General features: G+C 44.3%; 2 protein-coding genes across 4 annotated transcripts in view; both read right to left on the reverse strand.

Annotated features, from left to right (window-relative positions):
- Positions 1 to 11,386, reverse strand: part of LOC122208111 (zinc finger protein 227-like) — a 74,806-nt gene extending 63,420 nt beyond the window's left edge. The window contains exons 1-4 of one of the 3 annotated variants that reach the window (XM_042918794.1): positions 11,324 to 11,386; positions 8,488 to 8,559; positions 7,224 to 7,318; positions 4,265 to 4,391 (exon numbers count right to left, since the gene is read on the reverse strand). In XM_042918794.1, the coding sequence (XP_042774728.1) occupies positions 4,265 to 4,391; positions 7,224 to 7,232 (136 nt within the window). In that variant the 5' untranslated portion in view covers positions 7,233 to 7,318; positions 8,488 to 8,559; positions 11,324 to 11,386. Of the gene's footprint in view, positions 1 to 4,264; positions 4,392 to 4,830; positions 5,283 to 7,223; positions 7,319 to 8,451; positions 8,560 to 11,323 lie in introns of those variants that run through there. The other 2 variants (XM_042918793.1, XM_042918792.1) reach the window with 2 other exon arrangements.
- Positions 11,387 to 17,760: 6,374 nt separating this feature from the next.
- The window catches only part of LOC122208904, a 69,016-nt gene continuing 62,465 nt past the window's right edge, over positions 17,761 to 24,311 (reverse strand). The window contains exon 15 of the mRNA XM_042920354.1: positions 17,761 to 22,062. Coding sequence (XP_042776288.1) covers positions 20,669 to 22,062 — 1,394 coding nt within the window. The 3' untranslated portion in view covers positions 17,761 to 20,668. The remainder of the gene's footprint in view (positions 22,063 to 24,311) is intronic.

The raw sequence follows: 24,311 nt of genomic DNA on the forward strand, positions 1-24,311 counted from the left end.
TATCAGAGCCTCACTGCCAACAGGACAGGTGTCATTATGTGAGATGCCTGTGAAAGTCACATATAAATCTACAACATGCAAAATGTTCTGGTTACAATGAAAGATGTGTTTCTTACTATGGCTCATGCTCAAAAAGACTTGGAAACTTTGCTTCCACAAGTTACCCAGTCCCTAATTAAATTGTTCAAATGGAAAGATAAGTTACTAGAATCTTGGGAAAACGCTAATAGGTGAGTATGTACTTTTTGGTGAGTAATTCCGTTTATGGTTATATTTAACAAACTGACCCCTAAAAGGAGGAGTTGTGTGAGGGGAACAGGGAGTGTCTTTGAGGATGTTGACAATTTTAAGCAGGAAATTTCCTGATTCTTTCTACGTCAGAATGTTCACTAGTTGAAGGGCACCTGGGTAGCTCAGTTGGTTGAATGTCCGACTTTTGATTTTGGCTCAGGTCATGATCCCAGGGTCACGGGATCGAGCCCCGTGTCTAGCTCTGTGCTAAGCATGGAGCCTATGTAAGATTCTCTCTCTCTCCTCTCTGCCCCTCTCCCCTACTTGCTCTCTCTCGGTCTAAAATTAAAAAAAAAAGTTCTAATTAAAACACAGTGAATGTTTACTAATTGAAAAGCACCAAATCTTCATTTAAAAAATCAAGGAAAAATTGTATGAAATCTATATTCTTTCACATTTGCTTAATGGCTAACTTTGTAGAAAATAAAAAGCATGATCTAGTTTTGAACCAGATGCAGGCAGCATTCGGGTATGTGTCTCCTATCACTCTCACCTTAAATCTTCCCCTCCGAGGACAGGGAAGGGGAAACCTGGAGGCAGTAACGTGGGTGGGTGCTTTGAAAGAGGCAAATGGGCTGCAGATGGCAACTCTTCAAAAGGAAGGCAGCTTGCAACCTGGCTGATACTGCCTGATACAGTAGAAGAAACATAGAAGAAGAAAGAAGAAACATATCTTTCTTCCTTCTGTTGGGGGATCTGAGAACAGGACATCAGAATCCTCATTCCAGGGGCGCCTGGGTGGCTCAGTCGGTTAAGCGTCCGACTCTTGATTTCGGCTCAGGTCTCGATCTCATGGTTCATGAGTTTGAGCCCTGCATCAGGCTCTGTGCTGACAGTGCGGGGCCTTCTTGGGATTCTGTCTCCCTCTCTCTGCCCCTCCCTGGCTTGCTCTCTGTCTCAAAATAAATAAAAATAAATTTAAACACAAAAACAAAACCAAAAAAAGAGATGTTTAACCGACTGAGCCACCCAGGTGCCCCAAGCATCTGGCTCTTGATTTCAGCTCAGGTCGTTATCTCATAGTCATGAGATCAAGCCCTGCATCAGGCTCAGCACTGGGTGTGGCGCCTGCATGAGATTCTCTCCATCCTCCCGCCCCTCTCCCCAGGACACACATGCTCTCAAAAAAAAAAAAAAAAAAAAAATTGTCATTCCAAAAGTATTCTTCCCAGAAATGAAAATGCTCCCCTGAGGCGCCTGGGGGGCTCAGTCAGTTAAGCTTCTGACTTCTGCTCAGGTCATGATCTCACTGTCTGTCAGTTTGGGCCCCGTGTCAGGCTCTGTGCTGACAGCCGAGAACCTGGAGCCTGCTTCGGATTCTGTGTCTCCCCCTTTCTCTGTTCCTCCCCTGCTCATACTCTGTCTCTCTCTCAAAAATAAACAAACATTAAAAAAAAATTAAAAAAGAAAAAAAAAAAAAAAAGAAAATGCTCCCCAACAGAAGGTTCCAAGAAAGCCACAGAGCACAGAGACAAAGCATGTTACTCAGTATGACCACAAGCACAATGCTTACCAGTTGCCCTGGGACACGGGTCAAGTGCACATACCCAAACACACTTTCATGCCAAGGGCACCCAAGAAAGTAACAAACAGAAAGAAACTGGATAGGCATTCATCAGAAAACAAACAATGTTCTGCAACATCCTTCCTTCGCTCTGGTTTGCACACGACCTATAGCTATCTCCAGGACCCATGGACACGTGGAGGTCTCCTTTCCATTAGCACATTCATGAAGCCAATACATGTTTCCAGAACACCTGCCACATACCAGACGATTCTAGGCACTGAGAATAGAGCAATGAACGAAAGAGGCAAAATCCCTCGCCGGGGTGGGGGGGGGAGGGGATCAAACTCCAGCGGGGACAGAGAGGAGATGAACAAGCAAACAAAAACGTATGAGGCACAACCTAAGGCAGAACAAGAAAAGTAAAGAGGGTGATGTTTTACTTAAGTTGGTCAGAGAAGGCCGTTCCTGTGACATTAAAACTGAGCAGACACAGGAAGGGAGGAAGGAAGGAGGGAGGGAAGGAGTGAAGGGACAAAAGGATTTCAGGCAAAAAAATATGTCAGAGAGAGCCACAGAGAGTAAGGAAGGGCTCTGAGGCAGAAGTATGTGTAGTAGGCAGATTAACTGGCTCCGGAAGAATCCACGTCCTGATTTTTGGAGCCTAAAATACGTTAAGTATATGGCAAAGAGGAATTAAGGCTGCAGACGGAAATGAAGGCTGCTAATCAGCTGACCTTAAAATGGAAGACTATCTTCTATTGCCCAGCTGGACTCAAGGCAATCAAGAGGATCCTTCACAGTGCAAGAAAGCTACGGAAGAAGGGCGGAGGAAGGCAACGTGACCACAAGAGAACGGGCAGGGAGAAGCAGGGTGTGGCGGTGAAGACGAAAGAAAGGGGCCGTAAGTTCAAAAACGGGGGGCAACCTCTAGAAGCTGAAAAAGCCAAGACACAGATCCTCCCCTAGAGCCTCCAGAAAGAAATGCAACCGTGCAGACACCTCGACTGTGGCCTGGTTAAGAACCATGCCACACTTCTGACCCAGAGAAGCGTAATCAACCGTGTTGCTCTAGGCCATGAAGTGCGTGGCAGTTTGTTCCGGCAGCAGGCGCTAGAGCGTCCCTGGCAGGTCTGGGAGCTCCGAGGGGCATGGTGTAGGTGGGCGAGGCGGAGCGAGAGGAAGGGGACGGGCGAGGTATTCAGAGAGGAAGTGGGGGACGGGGAGCACACCATGGAGGACTCAAGAAGCCACTTCGAGAGGTTTCAACTCCGGGAAAAATAAGCCCCAAAGGGTCTTGAGCAGAGGAACGGGGCTCTGACTTCCAGTTCCTACGGATCACACGGGCTGCTACGCGGAGAACAGACAAACAAGAGGAAGCGTGGAAACCGGCAAGCGGCTGAAAGGATTCAAGAAACAGTTTAGCAGTTTGGACCAGGTGACAGCAAAGGGGGCGGAAGGAAGCGAAGACACACAGGAGAACACCTACGAGGACTCCCACCTGCTTGGCTCTTACCTGATTTCTCTCGTCTGTGGCTTGCTAGCATCATCCAAAGCGTTTTTACCTTCTCTAAGCCGAATGTATCATGTTTGAAGAGGCGGTGCTTTGTGAACATGCAAAGTCCGTATTTATAACGAACACATTACGGGCGCTTGGGTGGCTCAGGTGGTTAAGGATCTAACTTTGGCTCAGCGCATGATGTCATGGTTCGAGAGCTCGAACCCACTTCAGATCCCCTCTCTCCTTCTCTCCGCCCCTCGCCCACTCACGTGCTTGAGCACACATGCTCCCTCTCTCAAAACTAGAAAGACATTTAGAAATAAATAGAACGCACACACTAAAGGTACAATCGACTGAACATTTGGATTCCTGCACATACTGATCAATTAATCAAAACCAGCATTTTTCAAACATTTTTAAAAACATGGCCCATATTGGGGCACCTGGGTGGCTCAGTCGGTTAAGCCTCCGACTTCGGCTCAGCCCATGATCTCGCGGTTTGTGGGTTTGAGCCCCGAGTCGGGCTCTGTGCCGACCGCTCAGAGCCTGGAGCCTGCTTTGGATTCTGTGTCTCCCTCTTTCTCTGCACCTCCCCTGCTCACACTCTGTGTCTCTCTCTCAAAAATAAATAAACACTAAAAAAAATAAAAAAAACCAAACAAACATGGCCCATATTTCAAGACCCAGACATACATGCAGAAACGTGCATTACAAACACCTATTTCTAACCAATGTCTATTTTCACCAAATCTCCCACCAGGCTCCTACACCACTGACAAAATTGGCGGGAGATCTTGCTGCAATATATTCTGTTCTAATGAACTGAGATTTCCCACTTTATGTTATTAAAAATTGTTAGTACACCATAAATACAAGGGACCATTTCAAGACCCCCAAAGCTTTGAACACACAAACACACAAAGCCAATCCAGGAAGCTGACACTGAGTCACAGAGCGCCTGTCCTCACCCAGAGAGAGCAGGTTCCGGAAGTTCTCCAGCATCACGTCTCCATACAGCTTCTTCTGGGCGGGGTCAAGCAGCCCCAGCTCCTCCTCCGTGAAGACCACAGCCACGTCCTTGAACGTCACTGCCTCCTACAACACCAAGCACACATAACCTCAATCTCGCACCCAATGGCCACTGGGAGCGGGGCAGCACGGAAAAGCTGGAGAGGATGGTGGGACGTAGTTCCAGAGTGTGAGGGGCTCAAGTCCATCTGTAGGCTTCCAGGCGCTTCTCCTTCTACCCTGCCAATGCCACGGTGAGTTTCGTCAGCCTCACCAAAATGTGTGGCAATGACAACGTCCTTGTGTTTTTGTGTCCTCGTGGAGTCTACTTACAAGTAACCGCCAAAAACTCTAAACACGCATCCTGGACAACACACGTTTTACTTCGCGACGCGTGGTGCTGACTGCCCCAGAAGCATTCAGCAATTTAGTTCAAACGTTTGACAACACCCACCTTCCTCCTCTCACACACGCACGAACCCTATCACTTTGCTTTCACATGTGCCACTAACGAGCTTTTGCTAACCTTGTGGGACAGCTCCGTGGTTCTCCCATGTAACGTTCGGCATCATGTTCCGGAACCAGCAGGCCTCTGTGCGATTCCCAAGGGCCTGTGCCTTACTAGCTGTGTGACTTTGGACAAGTCTGTCCATGTGCCTGAGTTTCTTCTCCGTATGTGGTCCTTCTGTGACAGAGTTCCTTCAAGGATTAAACCAGGGAATATCCCTAGCACTTGGAACAGTGCATGGCACAGAATAAGTGCCTAACAGACCTTTGTTATTATTCATATTATTTCTTCACGTTGCCATTATCAACAACTATCTCATCAGGGCACCCAGGTGGTTCAGCTGGTTAGCGTCCAATCTTGATTTCGGCTCAGGTCATGATCTCAGATCTCACGGTTGTGAACTCGAGCCCCAGGGTGGGGTCCGCACCAGGCGTGGAGCCTGCTTGGGATTCTCTCTCTCCCTCTGCCCTTCCCCCACCTGCATACACTTGCTCCCAAGCTCTCTAAGAAAATAAAAAATAAAAATATTTCCTCTCGGGGTGACTGGGTGGCTCATTGGTTAAGTGTCCAACTCTTCATTTCAGCTCAGGTCATGATCTCATGGTTAGAGAGTTCAAGCCCCACATCAGGCTCTGTGCTGGCAGTGCAGAACCCGCTTGGGATTCTCTCTCTTCTTCTCTCTCTGCCCCTCCCCCACTTGCTCTGGCTCTCTAAAATAAATAAATTAAAAAAATATTTCATCTCATTTTGTGGCTGTTATCCCAGAGAACAGAAAACTATACTTAACGATACCGATTAAACAGTATTTAATTTTACGTATTTTTCTCATTACAACGTATCCTGCAAAGAACATCATTTTACATAGACCTTGTTTCCCTGACCACTTGAAAATGATCGCAAAGTAAAATTAAAACGTCAAAAATGAGCACGTTTAAAATTGTGATCATATGATGGCAGATTTTCTTCCCCCTCTTTTTCCTACACCGCTAATCTTTCAAAAGAATACAACAGCTCTGGGGCACCTGGGTGGCTCAGTCGGTTAAGCGTCCGACTTTGGCTCAGGTCATGATCTCGCGGTCGGTGAGTTCGAGCCCCGCATCGGGCTCTGTGCTGACAGCTCAGAGCCTGGAGCCTGCTTCAGATTCTGTGTCTCCCTCTCTCTTTGACCCTGCCCCGTTCATGCTCTGTCTCTCTCTGTCTCAAAAATAAATAAACGTTAAAAAAAAAAATTTAAAAAAAAAAAAAAAAGAAGAATACAACAGTCCTGGGTCTCCAAATGACAGCCAAGAGCAGGCTATACATTTTTCCACGGTTTTGCTAATCTGGTTTACAAGAACAACTTGTATTATTATTGCCACTTATTTGACTGTAAATTAACATAACTCCCTTTGAGATGTTTATTTGTGTTTCTCATTTTTCACATGCTTGCTCTCATCCTTGTTTGTATTTCACTGGATTTTTGCCCTTTACCATATGCATAAGATTCCTCTTATGGGCTCTGCCTTTTTATTTTGGCATCCCTGTAGCAAGTATTTTTGCCTCAGGTTGTTGCTCCTGGTAATTCCGTATCAGGTATCTCTGGCCACAGAGAAATTTAAAGATTTTACATTTAAAATTTAAATTTTATAAATGACTGTGCTAACTGCTATCAACGTGCCTGCAGCGCTGAGCAGGTCAGTGTGGCGGGGTGACTCTGAGAAAGGGGTCAGGGAGCAGGCCAGCTGTGGAAATCATCTCTCGAGGGGTGCCTGGGTGGCTCGGTTGGTTAAACGTCTGATTCTTGGTTTCAGCTCAGGTCACGATCTCATGGTTTGTGGGTTCAAGCCCTGCACTGGACTCTGTGCTGACAGCATGGAGCCTGCTTTTATTCTCTCTCTCTCTCTCTCTCTCTCTCTCTCCTCTCCACCCCTGCTCACGCTCTCTCTCAAAAATAAAAAAATAAAAAACAGTAAAATCCCTAAACCACATACATGTCTTTGAACAGGAAGTAAAGATAAAAAGTACATCGATTCAATGGGGACAGGATGCGACTGTGAAAAACGAACATTACAAAACATTAAAGGAAAAACATCAGAATTAAAATTAGATGTATATCACGAATACAAATTCAGTTATGGATATTGACAAGGATAAGAGAGGGAGAAAATAAAAATAGCTCACTTGTCAGAAAGGAAGTAATGAATTGGAAGAATTGCTCATTTCTAGTAATTTTTCTACTCCGTAAGAAAAATAATAATAAAGCAAAAACTAAAAATACATGCAAAGTAAATTCAAAAGGGACAAGGGAAGACCCTGGCACAAAACAGGTCCTCCAACGCCCGGAGCTCTGCTCGAGTCATCCCCAGAAAAAGGTGTGACCATCTGAATAATGAGATGGAATTTGGAAAGTGAGAAAGGCAAGCCCTACTCACCTTGAACATGGTCACGGGTCCTCCTACTTCTGGCAGTGTGCAGAGCACAGAGTTGCACAGATCCCAGGAAGGCAGAACCGCACCTGGTGGGGGGCCTAGGGAGGCGGAAAAAAGACATTAAAGGTAGCCCGGGATGTCACTCCCCTCCCGTCCCGGGACGATTACTGGAAATCCGAACATGAGTGTTCACAGCACCATTATTCCTGATAACCCTCCAACCGGAAACCACCGAAATGTTGACCTATGACTTATGCACAGATAAACAAATTGTGACAAATCTGTACAGTGGAATGTTTTTCAGATGCTTTTACTGTAATTAAAAGGAATGAAGTATGGATCACGCCACAACATGGATGAACCTGGTAAACGCTGCTGAAAGTCAAAGAAGCCAGTCACAAAAGGCCAGATATTTTATGATTCCATGTCTAGAAAATGTCCAGAAGAGGCAAATCTAAGGAGAAAGAAAGCAGGTTGGTGGTCACCTGGGTGTTAGGGGAGAAAATGGAGGTGAACTGAAAATGGGCCTGAGGAATCCAACTGGGGGAATGAACATGTTCTAAACTGAATTACAGCAATGGCTGCACCACTCAGCAAAGTTACTAAAAATCACTGATTTGTGCAACTAAAATGGGCAGATTCTACGATATGTACAATACACATCAAGTTGATATTAATAAATGTTTGTTCATCTACGTGTCATTTAAATCACAAAACTAACTGACAGATTCTGAGTGCATCTTGATAAAGGTATTTATATTTGAGTGAATAAGCAGGGAACATGGGGAAGCCTGGCCTCACAGCAGAATGCCAACCAGTAAGTGTATCTCCCCATAAACTTTACTCATTTTGATTTAAAAAATAGTAACTTTAGGGAAGTCTGGCTGGTTCAGTCGGTAAAGCGTGGGACTCTAGATCTGGGGGTTGTGAGTTCCAGCCCCACGCTGGGTATAGAGGTTACTTAAAAAATACAATCTTTAAAAAAATATAACAAATAAAAATTAGTGACTTCGCAGTGGAGAAACCTAATAGAAATCACCTTAGCTTAGGTAAGAACGTTGAGTTCACCGATATACGGACAGACCGACGTCCTTTGGCTCCTGTTATGCTGCAATGTCAAGGACGCCTCAATGTTCTATGGGATCCCTGCTAATGACGCATTACTGAACCTAAACACGTAGTAAGTGCATATGATAAACCCCAAATGAAGAACTTCTCCAAACTAACTTGCCTCTACACTCTTCAAAAGCATCAAGAACAGGGGCACCTGGCTCAGTCGATGGCGCGTGTGACTCTTGCTCTCCGGGTTGTGAGTTCGGGCCCCACGTTGGGTGTAGAGCTTACGTGAAAAACAAAAAGCAAAAAAAAAAAAAAAAAAAAAAGAAAGAAAGAAAGAAAGAAGCAGCATCAACAAAAAAGACAAAGGTTATGGAATGCATTCCACATTAAAGAACATCAAGTTTATGATAAAAGTTTTGTACAATGTCTATCAACAAATATACAGTTTAAGGCAGTACATAAAATTGGACTTTGAAATGAGACGGGGGAGGGGAGACTGGTTATAAGGCGTTTACATGAAACACAGAACAAAATTAAATAGAAGACTGCACATTACAAACCAGGATGTTATATGTTATCTAGCATTATTTAATAAGTAACAACACCATTAACTACTATTTGTAATTACTTACTAAACATCTAACATCTGATAGATAACTCTATCATATAGTATAACATCCAATATTACCAAGCACGGGATGTTAAAATTCTATAATCAGCCTCCCCTGAATCCTTTTTACCAAGATACCTGATTACCCATATGTGGGGCTTCCTTCCTTCAGAAAGCTAAAAGAAGCTGTCATTGAATTGCAGGTATATTCCTGGTGTTACGTGGCTGACGGAGCCACAAGACAGGCAAAATGTAAACAACTGGGGAATTTGTGTAAAGAGTATTTGAGGGGGCACCTAGATGGCTCAATCAGGTAAGCATCTGGCTCTTGGTCTCAGCTCAGGTAGTGACTTCAAGGTTCGTGGGATTGAGCCCTGCATCAGGCTCTGCACAAGATAGCAAGGAGCCTGCTTGGGATTTTCTCTCTCCCTCTCTCTCTGCCCCTCTTCAACTCGCTCTCTCTCAAAACACATAAATTAGAAAAAAGAAAACAACTTAAAAAAAAAGTATATGAGAACTCCTTACACTATTTTTGCAACTTTTCAATGGAAAAATTTTTAATTTTAAATTATGCAAAAATAAAGTCTTATACTGTCAGGAAACACTCACAGGAACAACAATAATAACGGGGATAATAAAGACAATTGTGAAATTAAATGGAAATTCACTTTTCTTGGCAATGTTTAAAAATTGGCCATAGCTCTGTGGCACCTGCCTGGCTCAACTCTTGATCATATGAGCCCCACAACGGGTATAGAGGTTACTTAAAAATCGTAAAAAAAAAAAAAAAAGGGGGGGGTGCCTGGGTGGCTCAGTCGGTTAAGCCTCTGACTTCAGCTCAAGTCATGAAGTCACAGTTCATGAACTCGAGCCCCGTGTCAGGCTCTGTGCTGTCAGTTCAGAGCCTGAAGCTTGCTTTGGATTCTGTCTCCCTCTCTGCCCCTCCCCTGCTTGTGCTCTGTCTCTCTCTCTCTCTCAAAAATAAATAAACATTAAAAAAATTTTTTTTTAAATCGTAAACAAAATTTCCATAGTTAAAATACATCAGAGGCTAAACACAGAAAAATATGATCAATGTGCAGAATGTTCATAAACAAACATACAAATATACACAAACAACCACCAAATAGAAATGCATTAAAAGCTTCACAGTTATTATCTTTACATCCTCGATTACCGGGTAATTAAAAAAATTTTTTCCAGCGCGCCTGGGTGGCTCAGTCGGTTAAGTGTCCAACTTCGGCCCAGGTCATGATCTCGTGGTTCCCGAGTTCAAACCCCGCGTAGGGCTCTGTGCTGACAGCTTGGAGCCTGGAGCCTGCTTAGGATTGTGTCTCCCTCTCTGTCTCTCCCGCACTCACACTCTGTCTCTCTCAAAAAGTAAACATTTAAAAAATTTCTTAAAAAATAAAATAATTTTTCCCTCATATTTCTGTATTTTTTGATTGTTCCATAATGATACAGTTCTTTAAAGAGGCACCTGGGTGGCTCAGTCGGTTAGGTGTCCGACTCTTAGTTTCAGCTCAGGTCATGTCTCATGGTTTCATGGGTCCGGGCCCCTATATTGGGCTATGTGCTGGCACTGCTCAGCCTACTTGGGATTCTCTCTTTCTGCCCCTCCCCCACTCACAATGCCTCTGTCTCTCTCAAAATACATAAACTTCAAAAAAAAGAATAAAGCATATTACTAGTAAGAATAAAATAGTTGACAATGTTTTTAAAAACTCAGAAAAGTCAAAGCCCGTTAGCCTTGCTTTTAAGGTCCTCCAGACCCAAGTACTAACTACCCCAAGGTCTGGTGCCTGCTGGTTCCTACAGCTGCAGAACATGCTCAAGAGATTAGCAACCTGAGCTCTGGACTCAGGCTGCCTTCATTCCAACCCCAGTTCAGCCTCTTACTAGGTGGGGACTGTGGGCAAATCACTTATGCTCCCTGGGTCTCAATCTCATATTATTGACTAGGAAAAAAAAAAAGGCAGAATTTCTTCGCATAGCTGTGGTGTGGCCCAATATATTTATTTGTATAAAACCGTCATGGTTGAGGTTGGCAATTAAGGATTATTACTAATACCCATGCCCAATTACACAACCTATACATTATCTAATTGACGTGACTATCGTTGTAAAAGAAAAATGCCCAGGGGCCCCTGGGTGGCTCAGTCCGTTAAGCGTCTGTCTCCTGATTTCTGCTCAGGTCATGATCTCAGGTAGGGAGAATGAGCAACCCCCTTCCTTTTCCCAGGCCAGGACAGGCTCTGTGCTGACAGCAGAGGGCCTGCTTGGGATTCTCTCTCTCTCCCTCTCTCTCCCCCTCCCCAACTCATCCACACACGCTTTCTCTCAAAATAAATAAACATAAGAAAGAAAGAGAGAAAGAGAGAAAGAGAGAAAGAGAGAAAGAGAGAAAGAAAGAAAGAAGCCAAATCCCACTCACGTGGAACTTTGCTGTCAGTAGCCAGGGGAGTCACTCTTTCCACCTCTGTGCAGCCCTTTCTGAGAAATCAGGCTGGGGAAGAAAAAAAATAATGTCATGAAATGCCATGATCATGTCACTGTCCTCAATAACAGTGCAATCTAGGCGCCCCGCCTGGGGTGACTCAGCTGGTTGGTTGTGCAAGAGACTCTTGATTTCGCCTCCGGTCGTGATCCCAGGGTTGTGGAGCCTGTTAAGATTCTCTCTCTCCCTGTACCCCTCTCCCCAACTCATGCATGCATGCTCTCTCTCTCTAAAATAATAATAATAATAAAAATGCAATCTGGAAGCAACCCTCATCACCAACTAGACCCCAAGACCTGACATCTAACGCCCACCTGCTTGTACTCACCCACCTATGTCTTACATTTCCCCTTAAACTCTCTTTTCTACCTTACCTCTTAACTCAGGCGAATGAAACCGGAAACCACCTCAGGTGATGACAACTGCCCTGACAAGACCTGCCGCAGACCCAGACCACCCAGAACTTCTGAGCTAGACCCCCAACTCGTGCCTGCACAGAGTGGCTTCTGGACTGACCTACAATTACCTTTACCTCATTATAATCCTAAAATTTCTGCCCAAGGAGGAGCCTCAGCCTCATGTACATAACACACAACATACAGGCATGTTTCCTTAGGGCGCATGCTCATCCCTATGCCTGCCTCTACCTACCATGACAAGCCTTCCCTATCTAAATATCCATCCTAACCCTAAACAAAAGGAACCCATCCACCCTCTTTTGGGGATTCCCGGCTGCGGAAGCCATTCCCCTGTGATCTCCTTCTTTGCCTGCAAATCAAAGTTTTCTTTATGCAACAACTCAATCTGGTAAGGTTTCTGAGTCACCAAGGTGGGAACTCAACCTTAGTTCCATTACTACCGGCACCTTCTGAAAAGAGAGATTAGAAGGGGCCCAGGATGGGGCGCCCGAGTGGCTCAGTCAGTTGAGCGTCTAGCTTCGGCTCAGGTCATGATCTCACAGTTTGTAGGTTTGAGCCCCACATTAGGCTCTGTGCTGATGGCTTAGAGCCTGGAGCCTGCTTCGAATTCTGTGTCTCCTTCTCTCTCTGCCCCTCCCCCACTCATGCTCTGTCTCTCTCCCAAAAATAAAAACATTAAAAAAAAAATTTTTTTTAAAAGAAGGGGCCCAGGATGATCCAGCAACCTGATTCAGCAGGAATCAGAGAAGAGCAAAGATCACCGCAGTTGGATATGTGACCCTAACCTGGGGACTTGACTGATGCTCGGGAAATTAATACCAAAAAGAGATCACCATTCACCATACGCCAGGAGCTGTTTTGAGATTTTTATTTCCACAGCCATAGCTGGCGAGCGGGGGCGGGGTGGGGAGGAGGGGGCAAGAGCATCTGGCTTTGGGGAGGTCCCAAACAGACCCCATTTGGTCCCTCGCTGCTGACAAAATCCGAAGGCAGAGAATCTAGTCCAGGGGAATAAGAAAAGAATTTATCTCAGTAAGGCGAACGCCAAAAGACTGCAGACTAACGGCTCCAAGACTGTCTTCAAAGTGCCTGAAAATACGTCCAAGTTTATGTAAGCAAAAGGTGGGGTGAAGGCGGGCGGGTACTGCAGGTGGGCAGCGAAGGTCAAACGGATTACTATCTTGGGGTCAATCACAAACGGGGTCTTGCTGGCGCAGGGCAGCCCTTACGGCTTGAGGGGTTAGTTTAGGTTCGCACCAGGGGCTGCTTTGCCCCCAAGGCTGTGCCACCTGCGCCAAGAGACAAGCGGGAAAGAAGCCAGCCAGAAAGTTTGAGGTCAAAATGGAGGCAGCTGAAGTCCTCTTTCACCACCTCTTACAATCCTGGAACACCAGGAAGCACAGGCACGCGTGGGTGTAGGGAGGCGCACGGGGCGAGCTGAGACAAGCAGAAACTCAAGCCAGGCGATAGGTGACCCCACCCCACGCCCCACCCCGGGCCTCGGGACCCACCACGAACGCAGAGACTCCCCCAGAGACGCACACCACTGCCTTCCCCCCCGCTAATACCTGCGTGCTCCGCTCAGGCTTTTTTCCCCCCTAAGTCGCCCTGTCGCTGCAGGTTCCAAGCACAGATTCAGGAAGTTTGGAAGCGCTGGGAGAGGCGGAACTGACGCACCGCTTCCATAGAAAATTCAGGAGCAACCTCCCACTCCCCCAGCGGAAGTGCCCGCGAGAACCTGGAGCTTCTGGACTACATCTCCCAGGATGCACCAGACCCGCCTTCCTGAGCGGAAGTGAACGCGACTACACGGAGCGTGGGGACTACATCTCCCAGAATGCTAAAGGCAAAACGTTCTTAGGCTCGCGCTCCTAAGCAAGTTGCGGCTGCTGGAAGCTCCTTGTCTACGCTTCCCCAAATGCCAGAATGGAAGGGGTCACGCAGTCCCGACTTCCTAGGTGGTAATACGGGTTTCCATGTTAAGAGTCTGCGTTACCTCTGCCTGAGTCCTCAGCGAAATTATACCATGGGCACGACTTCCGAATTCGAAATGCCTCCAGTTGTGACAGGAGTGTTGTTGGAAAGGGATTAGGTGAGGAGGTACAATCTTCAAGAAATTAACGGGGAATGATTGCTTAAGGGACACTAGACGACTGAGAGGGGGAGGATGTTTAATGTAATCTGACGATATGAGGCCAAAACAGAGTTCAAAGAATGGGTGAGGGAGAATTATGCGGGAGGGGCGGCGAGAAGCGAGGAAGTTACCCGCTTCTACTCCAGACACACCACAGACTTGGGAGGAATTTAGGGCCCAAGTGGAAGCTTGTCCTCATGGAAAAGCACGCTTCCCTTATTTAAACTGTATATTAAAATTATTATCCCGGGGTGCCTGGGGGGCTCAGCAGGTTGAGCATGTGGTTCTTGATTTTGGCTAGGGTCATGATCTCAGGGTGGTGGGATCCGGCCCCACATTGGCCTCTGCGCTGATCAGGGAGCCTGCTTGGGATTCTCTCCTTTTGCCCCTCCCGTGTGTGTGTGTGCGCGTGCGCGCTCTCGCTCACTCTCTCTCTAAAATAAAAATTTTTTTTAAATTATTATCCCTACTTTGGAGGTGAACATGTCAAGCTTCTGTGAAGTTACAAAATTGTCCAGTATCTCAAAGCAAGGGCAATAGCTGCAGAACTTGACATTGGACTTATTCTGACACCCAAAGCCCATGATTTAAAGGCAAATCACGGAGGAGGATTCTGTAGGTGGGAGAGCATATTTTAGTATTAAGAGTTTTTTCGTTTATACTTTCTGATAAAAATGTCTTATATTTTATAGTTATTTTATTGCATATAGTTAATTTTAAGAGATGTATGTTACTAAAAACTAAAAATAGTATGAAGCAAAATAAGAAAAATGCACCTAGAATCCTTCCTCCTGAAGATAAAAATTGTCTCCCCATAAACATATATCAATATATATCTATATCTATCCATATCTAGCTAGCTAGCTATCAACATATATATTTAATTTTTAAAATGAAGTCTCGGGGCGCCTGGGTGGCTCAGTTGGTTAAGCGGCCGACTTCAGCCCAGGTCACGATCTCGCGGTCTGTGAGTTTGAGCCCCGCGTCAGGCTCTGGGCTGATGGCTCAGAGCCTGGAGCCTGTTTTGGATTCTGTGTCTCCCTCTCTCTCTGCCCCTCCCCCGTTCATGCTCTGTCTCTCTCTGTCTCAAAAATAAAAAAAGTTAAAAAAAAAAATAAAATAAAATGAAGTCTCAGGGTGCATGGGTGGTTCAGTTGGTTGAGTGTCTCACTCTTGATTTTGGCTCAGGGCATGATCTCACCGTGGTGAGATCAAGCCCTTTGTCAGGGTCTGTGCTGGGTGTGGAGCCTACTTAAGATTCTCTTTCTCCTTCTGCCCCTCTGACCACCCCCCACAAACACACAATCTCTCTTTCTCTCTAAAAAAAAAAGTAATTGAAAAATAAAATGAAGTCTCACGTTCTATATCCATATAAGCTGATCATTTTGTAATACCAGTTTTGAAAGTCTAGGGGCGCTTGGGTGGCTCAGTCGGTTAAGCATCCGACTTCAGCTCAGGTCATGATCTCGCCGTCTGTGAGTTTGAGCCCCGCGTCCGGCTCTGTGCCGACAGCTCGGAGCCTGGAACCTGCTTCAGATTCTGTGTCTCCCTCTCTCTCTGCCCCTCCCCTGCTCATGCTTGTCTCTCTCTGTCTCAAAAATAAATAGAAACATTTAAAAAAAATTTTTGAAAAAAGTCTAACTCCTTCCAAATGATGGCTGTAGAACGTTACACTGGATGGAATGAGAACTAAAAACGAAACGGCCAGACATCTGGAAGCTGGTGTAGCCCTCGAAGCTAGGCCATGTTAGTCTCCTTTGGGACATAAATGAATCACAGAACACCATCCTCAAATGAGCGTTCTCTGAGACCATGGTAAAGTGAGACGAAACAAGTCCCCTTCTTAATTTTGTCGAGATACACACAAAAACGAGGTCGCTGTGCCATCACACGATGCCAAGCATCCCTTTTTTGCTAGATGGGCGACTGCTACTTCTTTGTCACTTGGACCATTATTCTTGTTCCAGGCAGCCTTCCCAAAAGGTAACACCTATTGAAATACTCACTCTTAGAATTCCTCCTGCTTTCCGACGGTAGTTCAACTCCAGGAACCCTGATTCTTTAGGCCTTCCCTAAACCACCCGAACAAAGCTCAAATCCTAGAGTAGATTCTTTCTGACACCCTCTTTCTCTCGGGACGCTTCGTGGTTTTCCCTGGTGGGTGTATTCCACTGCAACAGATAATAAGCCCAACGTGTCCAACTACTGGTGTGTTTCTGGATGAATTAAGCGTTTTGGCACATCCCCTGAGGAGTAGCAGGTTTGCTATTATATATGGTCCTTAGGCTTGCTTGCAAGGCTGGATTTTGGCTGGTGTCGGGGAACATGGATTTGGGAAGACTTACTCCGTCCATCACTGGTCAGAGCTGTTCACTGTGTCTCAACTGCACAACAAGGTTTCTTTTGAACATCCGCTTTCTCTGTTGAAGGTTTGAGTTTTGTCACCTTCTAAGTAGATGGCGCCTACATGACCAGCTCTCATTAAGAACCCTAGGTTCTCAGGGGCGCCTGGGTGGCTCAGTCGGTTAGGCGTCCGACTTCGGCTCAGGTCATGATTTCACGGCTCGTGGGTTCGAGCCCCGCGTTGGGCTCTGTGAGGACAGCTCAGAGCCGGGAGCCTACGTCAGCTTCTGTGACTCCCTCTCTCTCTGCCCCTCCTCCACTCACTCACACGGTCTGTGTCTCTCAAAAATGAATAAACATTAAAAAAAGAAAAAAAAAAAAGAACCCTAGGTTCTCAGGGGTGCCTGGGTAGCTCAGTGGGTTGAGCATCCGACTTTGGCTTCAGGTCATGATCTCAGTTTGTGAGTTCAAACCCCACATTGGGCTTGCTCCTGTCAGTGCAGAGTCCACTTCGGATCCTCTGTCCCCCTCTGTCCCTCTCTGTCCCTGTGCCTCCCCCACTCATGCTATCAAAAATGAATATTTTTTTTAAAGAATCCCTTTTAAAACCCCTTTCTTTTGTAGTCCTATTGTAGACATTTCACACATGTATTCTTTCACTGAAATATAGTCCTAAATCCAACTATATTCTGTGTCCTCTCAGCAAGTCACAGAACCTGAAGGTGGTAGAAGGGACCCTCAAGCCACTATGCAAATTGAGATAGCATGGATCGCAGGATCTAGTATTCTGTGGAGATAGAGCCCAGAAAATTGATTATGAAAATGAATCTATTAGATACACTTTGTAAGTAAACCCCTCAGTCAATACACTTAAAATATCACCATGGCATCCACGGAGTGTGGAATGGCATCCAAAGCTTCTTTCTCCTTAGAGGCTCCAATGCTATAATGCTCTGTAAGATCCCTACCCAGGCACATTTTTTCTTCAAAGCATTTTTCTTAACCTCCACAACATAACCACTTTACTATCTCCAGTATTTGCCTGCTCCCTGGCTTATGCCTCAAGATGAATCTTGTGCGTCAAAAACAAACATGGTTGACCATACTCATTAGTTTATCTGTGAATACAAATTATGTCTTATTCCTTAGTTTTCATCTTATCTGCCATATGATAATGCAGAACAATCTTAGTAGGTGACCCAACTATAAGGGACTCCTAATCATCTTTCAAATTCTATTGGAATTTGCCAGTTTGATCAAATCGATGTTCACTGAGAAATAAAAACACAACAGTAGAATTACAGAATGGAAAACGCCACCAAATACTCCTTGCCAAAGAATATCATTTAGAGTATCCATTTCTGTGTTATGTATGTATATAAACACATAATACACAGAATTATGAATTTATTACACTAGGAAGGCTATGGTCTGATTTCACAAAGCTTTTATTATGTTCTTCTCCTGCTATTACAGGTCTTTGACATTAATTTAATGGCCCCATGTTATTACGGGAATATATGAAATTTAAACAAATTCTTATTGAACACTTGTTATTTCCATTGTTAAAACTCTGTGACGTTATTGATGTGGTATTCATTTTTTCATTGTTTGAATCTCATAGTATGTTCCTATAGTATGATTTCCAGATCGAAGTTGCATGTTACACATTCTGAAATATACTGCTTTTCAAAAAAATGTTTATTGTCACCAAGAAAAACATATAACTGTCATTTCTGCACCCTGTAATTAATGTATTTGATGCAATCACCAAATCCCAAATTTTTCTAGTATTTATTTTCATGGGGATGAGGGGAAAATATGGGAAGCTGACAAATTAAATGTCCTTCAAATTGGCATAAATTTCTACCACAGAAGTTTGATTAAAAAAAAATCCTACAACAATTAGAAGGCAATCATATCAAAGACTACATGGAAATGCAGAAATTTAAAACTCAATGACAAATTCAAAATTAAGAAAAATTTTTTATCACTACTATATAAATCTGATGTTTTTAGTGTTTCTTTGAGCCCTTGCCTTAACTTTGTTGAGAAAATTCAATTAAGGTATGTGCAGTGGCCAATTATTGTGAAGTTAAATTGTTTCAGTCTGCAATGTGAGAAAAATCACAAGAGTTCAACTGCTACTGTGTAAACCATGGGCTATGAGATCAAGACATGAAAAATAAGAATTCAACCTCAGAACACAGGCTGATAGCCAGAGCCAACCATAATAGGAAACTACCAAAATAATGATGTGGAACACAGTACTCAGTGTATTTCTGCATTTCAACTATTCGTTCCTCAGAATTATTTATTAGTTTTTTGCTGGTTTCCTTTTCCAGATACAATTTGTAAAGATTGCACATTTTTTGCCTCTTTGGTTCATTTAAAATATTTTATCACTTTTTGCCATTTTAACAAACACGTATCTTGGTGTGGACATCCTTGGGCTGACTTTTTGGGTGGATCTCTGTGCCTCCTGGATCTGGTTATCTGTTTCCTTCCTCACATTAGGTGAGTTTTCAGCTATTATTTCTTCAGGTAAAATTTCTGCCCCCTTTTCTCTTCTTTTGGGGTCCCTTTAATGCAAATGTTATTATGCTATTATGCTTGATGGGAGTCATTGAGTTCCCTATCCTCAATCTCCATGATTTTCTGCCTCTCATTTGTGTGGCTTACTTTCCATTACTCTGTCTTCCAGGACATTCATTCATTCCTGTTTCATCTCACCTTCTTCTTATCCCATCAAGTGCATTTTTAATTTATTGTGTTCATCTCTGCTTGGTTCTTTTTAATCTATTAAGGGTCTCAGTGATGTCCTCCACTCTTCTCAAACCCAGTGAGTATCTGTGATCATTACTTTAAATTCTCTGTCTGGAATATTACTTATATCCATTTCGCTTAGGTCTCTTGCTGTGGTGTGGTCCTGTACTTTCATTTGGGAGATATTCCCATCTCATTTTGTCTCCATGTCTATTTCTGCATATTAGGAAAGTCAGCTGTGTCTCTTGCTCTCGAAGGTAATGCCCTTATGAAGAACAAGTCCTGTAGTGCCCCGCAGTGCATGGTCTCCTGTTTCCTGGGACCTGTCGCTTCAGGGGCAGGGTCTCCTATGTGTGTTGCCTGTGCCCCAGTGCTGTGTCCTGGGCTCTTTTTATTCAGTCTGGTCACCTGCAGAGGCTCTCTTTGCCTATTGTGGGCAGTGTTTGGTCCCAGCTGGGTAGAGCCCATTTTAATGATATGTGTTGGTCTGCTTGTGAAATGAGACCTGTTGAAGCTGCCACCTCTGGAACTGATATTCTGCAAAACACACAGGTCAGGAGACAAGGTAGGTTTGCTCTGGTCTTCACAGTGCCGGGACTGAAGCAGGTGTGATTGGGAAAGGCAGACCCACCAGAGCACAGGGGGGCAGGGGCTGGTGTAACCAAGTTAGGTAAGGAGTGTGGGCGCCGTGCTGGTTCCAGCAGGTACCCATGTGCTTATGCTGGGGGGGGGGGGCAGGGAGGGAAATGGTTCCCTCCTTTGTTCCCAAAGGAGTGTCCCCATGATCCCTGCCTCTCCAGGCCACACTCAGTAAATTGCTCTCCCTCCTGTCTGCCCCTGGCATTTGCCAAACTGTTGATTCCTGTTTGTGTCTCCACCAGCTGTTCATCGTGCTCTCCCAGAGCCCAGCCCACAGACACTGGAAATCCAGGCTTTAAGTCCAGCTGGCTGCTAAGAACTCATGCCATTTGGCCCCTCTCGCTTTCAAAGCCAAGTGTTACAGGGATTCATCTTCCCCATGTGGGCTCCCCAGTGTGACAGTCTGTTTTTTGTCTTCTCTACACCACTGGTTCCTTCCCCTCCACAGACGGCCAGTCTGGCTCCCTCCCGAACTGCATCTTTGCCCTTCCTACCTTCTCTGATATGGCCTCTTCTCTACCTTTAGATGTTGACTTTGTTCTGCCAGTGTCGGGGTCAATTTCTGGGTTATTTACGCTGATGTGAGTATTGTCTAGTTGCATCGATGAGAGGAGAGGAGCTTAGCGTCCTCCTACTCCACAATCTTCCCTAGTTCTCTCTTCCTTTTGATTCATTTAACAAATGTGTACTAAGTGCATACACAGAGTGCTATTCAATGCTGATTGTATAGACTCAGCAGCAAACAAACTCCCTGCCCTCATGAAGCTTCTATTTCAGGGGACATCGATTTTAACGTCCACCATTAGAATCTGATAAAGGCCTAAAGAAATTATTATATTTAGGCTTTTTTCTTGAGTGATAGCTACAACTGTCAAGGTTCTTGTACCTTGTACACTGCACCACTTATGTGACCTTGGGATCACCAGGACGCATTCAGCTACGGCTGAAACATTCACTTTAATGAAACAAATGTTTTCCCTCCTATGAGACAGAATGAGATTTATCCTCAACGTGGATTCTGTGATGAATTTTAACATACGAACTGGAACTGAACTGCTTACTGCATATCTCACACTTGTAAGGTTTCTCCCCTGTGTGAACTCTCTGATGAGATTTTAGATGTCCAGATTGACTGAAGACCTTACCACACGCATTACATTTGTACGGTTTCTCTCCAGTGTGGACTCTCTGATGAACTTTAAGATTTGAGGTCCTAGTGAAGTGCTTACCACATGTCCTACAGGTGTATGGGTTCTCTCCCAAATGGACACTCTGGTGCACATCAAGATCCAAGCTCGTCTTGTAGCCCTTCCCACATTCCTCACATTTGTATGGCTTTTCTCTGGTGTGGACTTTCTGATGAGCTTGCAGGCACGATTTCTGACCAAATCCCTTCCCACATTCTTCACATTTGAATGGTTTTTCTCCACTGTGGACTCGCTGATGTGTCAAAAGAGGTGAGACCCACCTGAAGCTCTTCCCACATTCCTTGCAATTATAAGGTTTCTCCTCTGTGTGGAACCTCCGATGATAATAAAGATGTGTCCTAGAAAAGAAGCTCTTTCCACATTCTTCACATTTGTATGGTTTCTGTCCCATGTGGACCTTCTTATGGATACGAAGACGTGAACGCCAAGTGTAGGACTTCCCACACTCCTCACACTTGTATGGTTTTTCTCCCGTGTGGACCACACAATGACTATTAAGTGCTGATCTACGACGGAAGTTCTTACCACAGATATCACACTTGAATGGCTTCTCCCCGGTATGGACTCTCTGATGGTCCTGAAGATGGCAAGCATTAATGAAGGCCTTTCCACATCCCTCACACTTATAAAGTTTCTCTCCCGAGTGTAACCTGCAATGATTACTAAGTTCTGATCTACGACTGAAGCCTTTCCCACATTCCCCACATTTGAATGGCTTCCCTATGGTGTGGATTTTCTGATGAGTTTGCAGGCATGAGCTCTGACTGAATTCCTTCCCGCACTCCTCACACCTATACCGTTTCTCTCCCAGGTGAACTCTCTGATGAATACGAAGTGCTGAGCTATAAAAGAAGCATTTCCCACACTCGCGACATGTGTGAGACTTCTCCCCTGAGTTTATGTGTTGAAGATCACAGTGGGAGGTCTCACTAAAGATCTTTTTGCACTCATTTCCCAGGGAAGTCTTCTGGCCTGTGTGGGTTATAGACCGTGCTGCCTCAACGTGGCTGGGTAAATCCCATTGTCTGTGGAATTGAGAACTCTTTATCATGGAGTCGTGACACCAGGTTAAGTCATCTGCAATATGCTGCCAGATTTGCCAGCAGGAAAGTTCTTCATGTGGTTCCACTTTAGGAATAGTCTCCATCTTGTGTTGGATTTTGTCTCCTAAAAGACAAAGAATGCAGAGATGTGGGCAAATGAAGGCTTTGTTCGGTGTCCTCAAGACTTAACAGTTAGGAAAGAGCATGAAAGTTTAATGAACCCAGGGAATATTCCCTACATCCTTCTAGTGTGTACCATGGTCTCTGGTTTAAATGCCTACAGAAACCAAGAGGTAATCCAGTAGGGTCCTATCCACTAAGCACCAATGAAACAAATTTAGAATCATGCTAAGCCTCATATGTAATGGACAAGTTAGAAATCAAAGAATTAACAAAAATGATAATGATACATATTAATTTTGCGATTTCCACTCAATTTCATAAATCGGTGTAAATTCTTAAATAGTAAAATATGCAGCAAATAAGTTATATAAACAACGAGGCCTGTCCTCAACATCAAAGAGACAGTTCTATGCCCCTGGAATGTCATGCCTGAAATGAGCGCAATAGGGACTTCGGTCACATTAGATTACTTTAACAGTATGATTTAGGGATGACACTGACCACACCAGAAAAACTAAGAACATGATGTTGGGCGGGGCTTTCAATCACCTGGTGGCATGGACCAAGAGACTGAGAATAACCATATGAACCATTCAGTCTACACTGAATGGTCATGTGACAGAGCTCCAATAATTACTCTGGACGCTGAGGATCACGAGTTTCCCTAATTGCCAATGTCCTGTGTATAACCGTACACTTTCATTTTGGAAAGTAACACAATAACACGTCTCTGATTCTATGGAGACAAGACAATGGAAACTGCGTATGGTACTTCTCTAAACTCTCTCTCCTATGCTTTTTCTCATGCCTTTCCTGCAATAAACTAAGCATAACAGCTTTCAGTGAATTCGACCAGCCCTTTTAGAAAATTATTCAATCTGAAGGCAATTTTGGGAACCCCTCAAACTTTTAGTCGGTGTCAAGTACAGGAGGTCTGTGTGAACTGTCCCTCGAAACCTTACAGTTGCTTAGACTCTTTGCAATCCTATATATCAAGCACCCGGAACTGATTATATCTATATGTTCTAAGTATTCCCGCAAATTCTACACAATATGTGTAGCTCATCTTATTTTTGTGCTAATATATGTAGTAACTTAATTAAGATACCTGAAATTAAAAAGGGACAGGAAACTGCAGTTTTACTGTGAGGTCAGAAATTTGTACCCCACAGGAATACCCACAAGGAGGGTGGTGTTCCTAACGAAAGAACTGGAAGATGGCAAGAACCGCGAGGGGTGGAAAGGATACATAAAGGCTTATGCACCGGTTTCTTCTGAGGCTTCTGGACTGTCTCATACTAAAGAGAGTGTGGAAAATCTTTGGATGTAGAATATTGGGCTTTCACATGAGTTTTTCTGACTGAAAACTATAGCCTTTTAGTTGGCTGTAAAATAAATTTAAAATCATTCAATAAGCATTTAGAAAAAAAGGGACAGAAATCATCAGAGTATCATTATTCATAGGAATGGGGTGATTGCAAGAATTCTTATAAAGTCGTACACATAAATCTACACACAAATGAAATGTTTCTTTTGGATACACTGAAAGATGCATTTCCTAGTAGGGCTTGTGCTCTAAAAAGTTTGAAAACTTAGTTCAGGAACTCAGCAAGTCTATAATTAAACAAAGCGTTCAAATGGAAAGTCCTAAGGGCAAAAACTTGGAAAAATATTAATAGGTGTGTATGCACCTCTTGGTACATGCTAGTTTATGGTTATATTTAATAAACTGTCCCTTTAAAATAGTTTTCTTTGGGGCATCAGGGCGACTCAGTCGGTTAAGCATCCGACTTCAGCTCAGGTCATGATCTCATGGTTCGTGGGTTCAAGCCCTGCATCAGGATCTGTGCCCTCAGCTCAGAGCCTAGAGCCTGCTTCAGCTTTTGTGTCTCCCTCTCTCTCTGTCCCTCCCCTGCTCACACTTTGTGTGTGTGTGTGTGTGTGTGTGTGTGTCTCTCAAAAATAAATAAACATTAAAATAGTTTTCTTTGGGCGGGGGATATAAGAAGTCTCTCCAAGGAGGTGACAATTTTGAGTGGGCTGTTTCCTGATACTTTCCAGGTTATAATGTTCATCAACTGCAGATGAAACAATAGGCTTCATGATAAATGCATGGAAATCATGTGAAATGATTATTCTTTAATGGCTAAATTTGTAGAAAATAAAGGTGCAGAAATAGATACCTTAATTTTTGACCAAAACGATCAGGTATAGACAACATTCAGCTGTGTGACTGGGGTTACTTTCATC

Source organism: Panthera leo, chromosome E2 (genome assembly GCF_018350215.1).
Source record: "Panthera leo isolate Ple1 chromosome E2, P.leo_Ple1_pat1.1, whole genome shotgun sequence".
NCBI classification, from domain to species: domain Eukaryota; kingdom Metazoa; phylum Chordata; class Mammalia; order Carnivora; family Felidae; genus Panthera; species Panthera leo.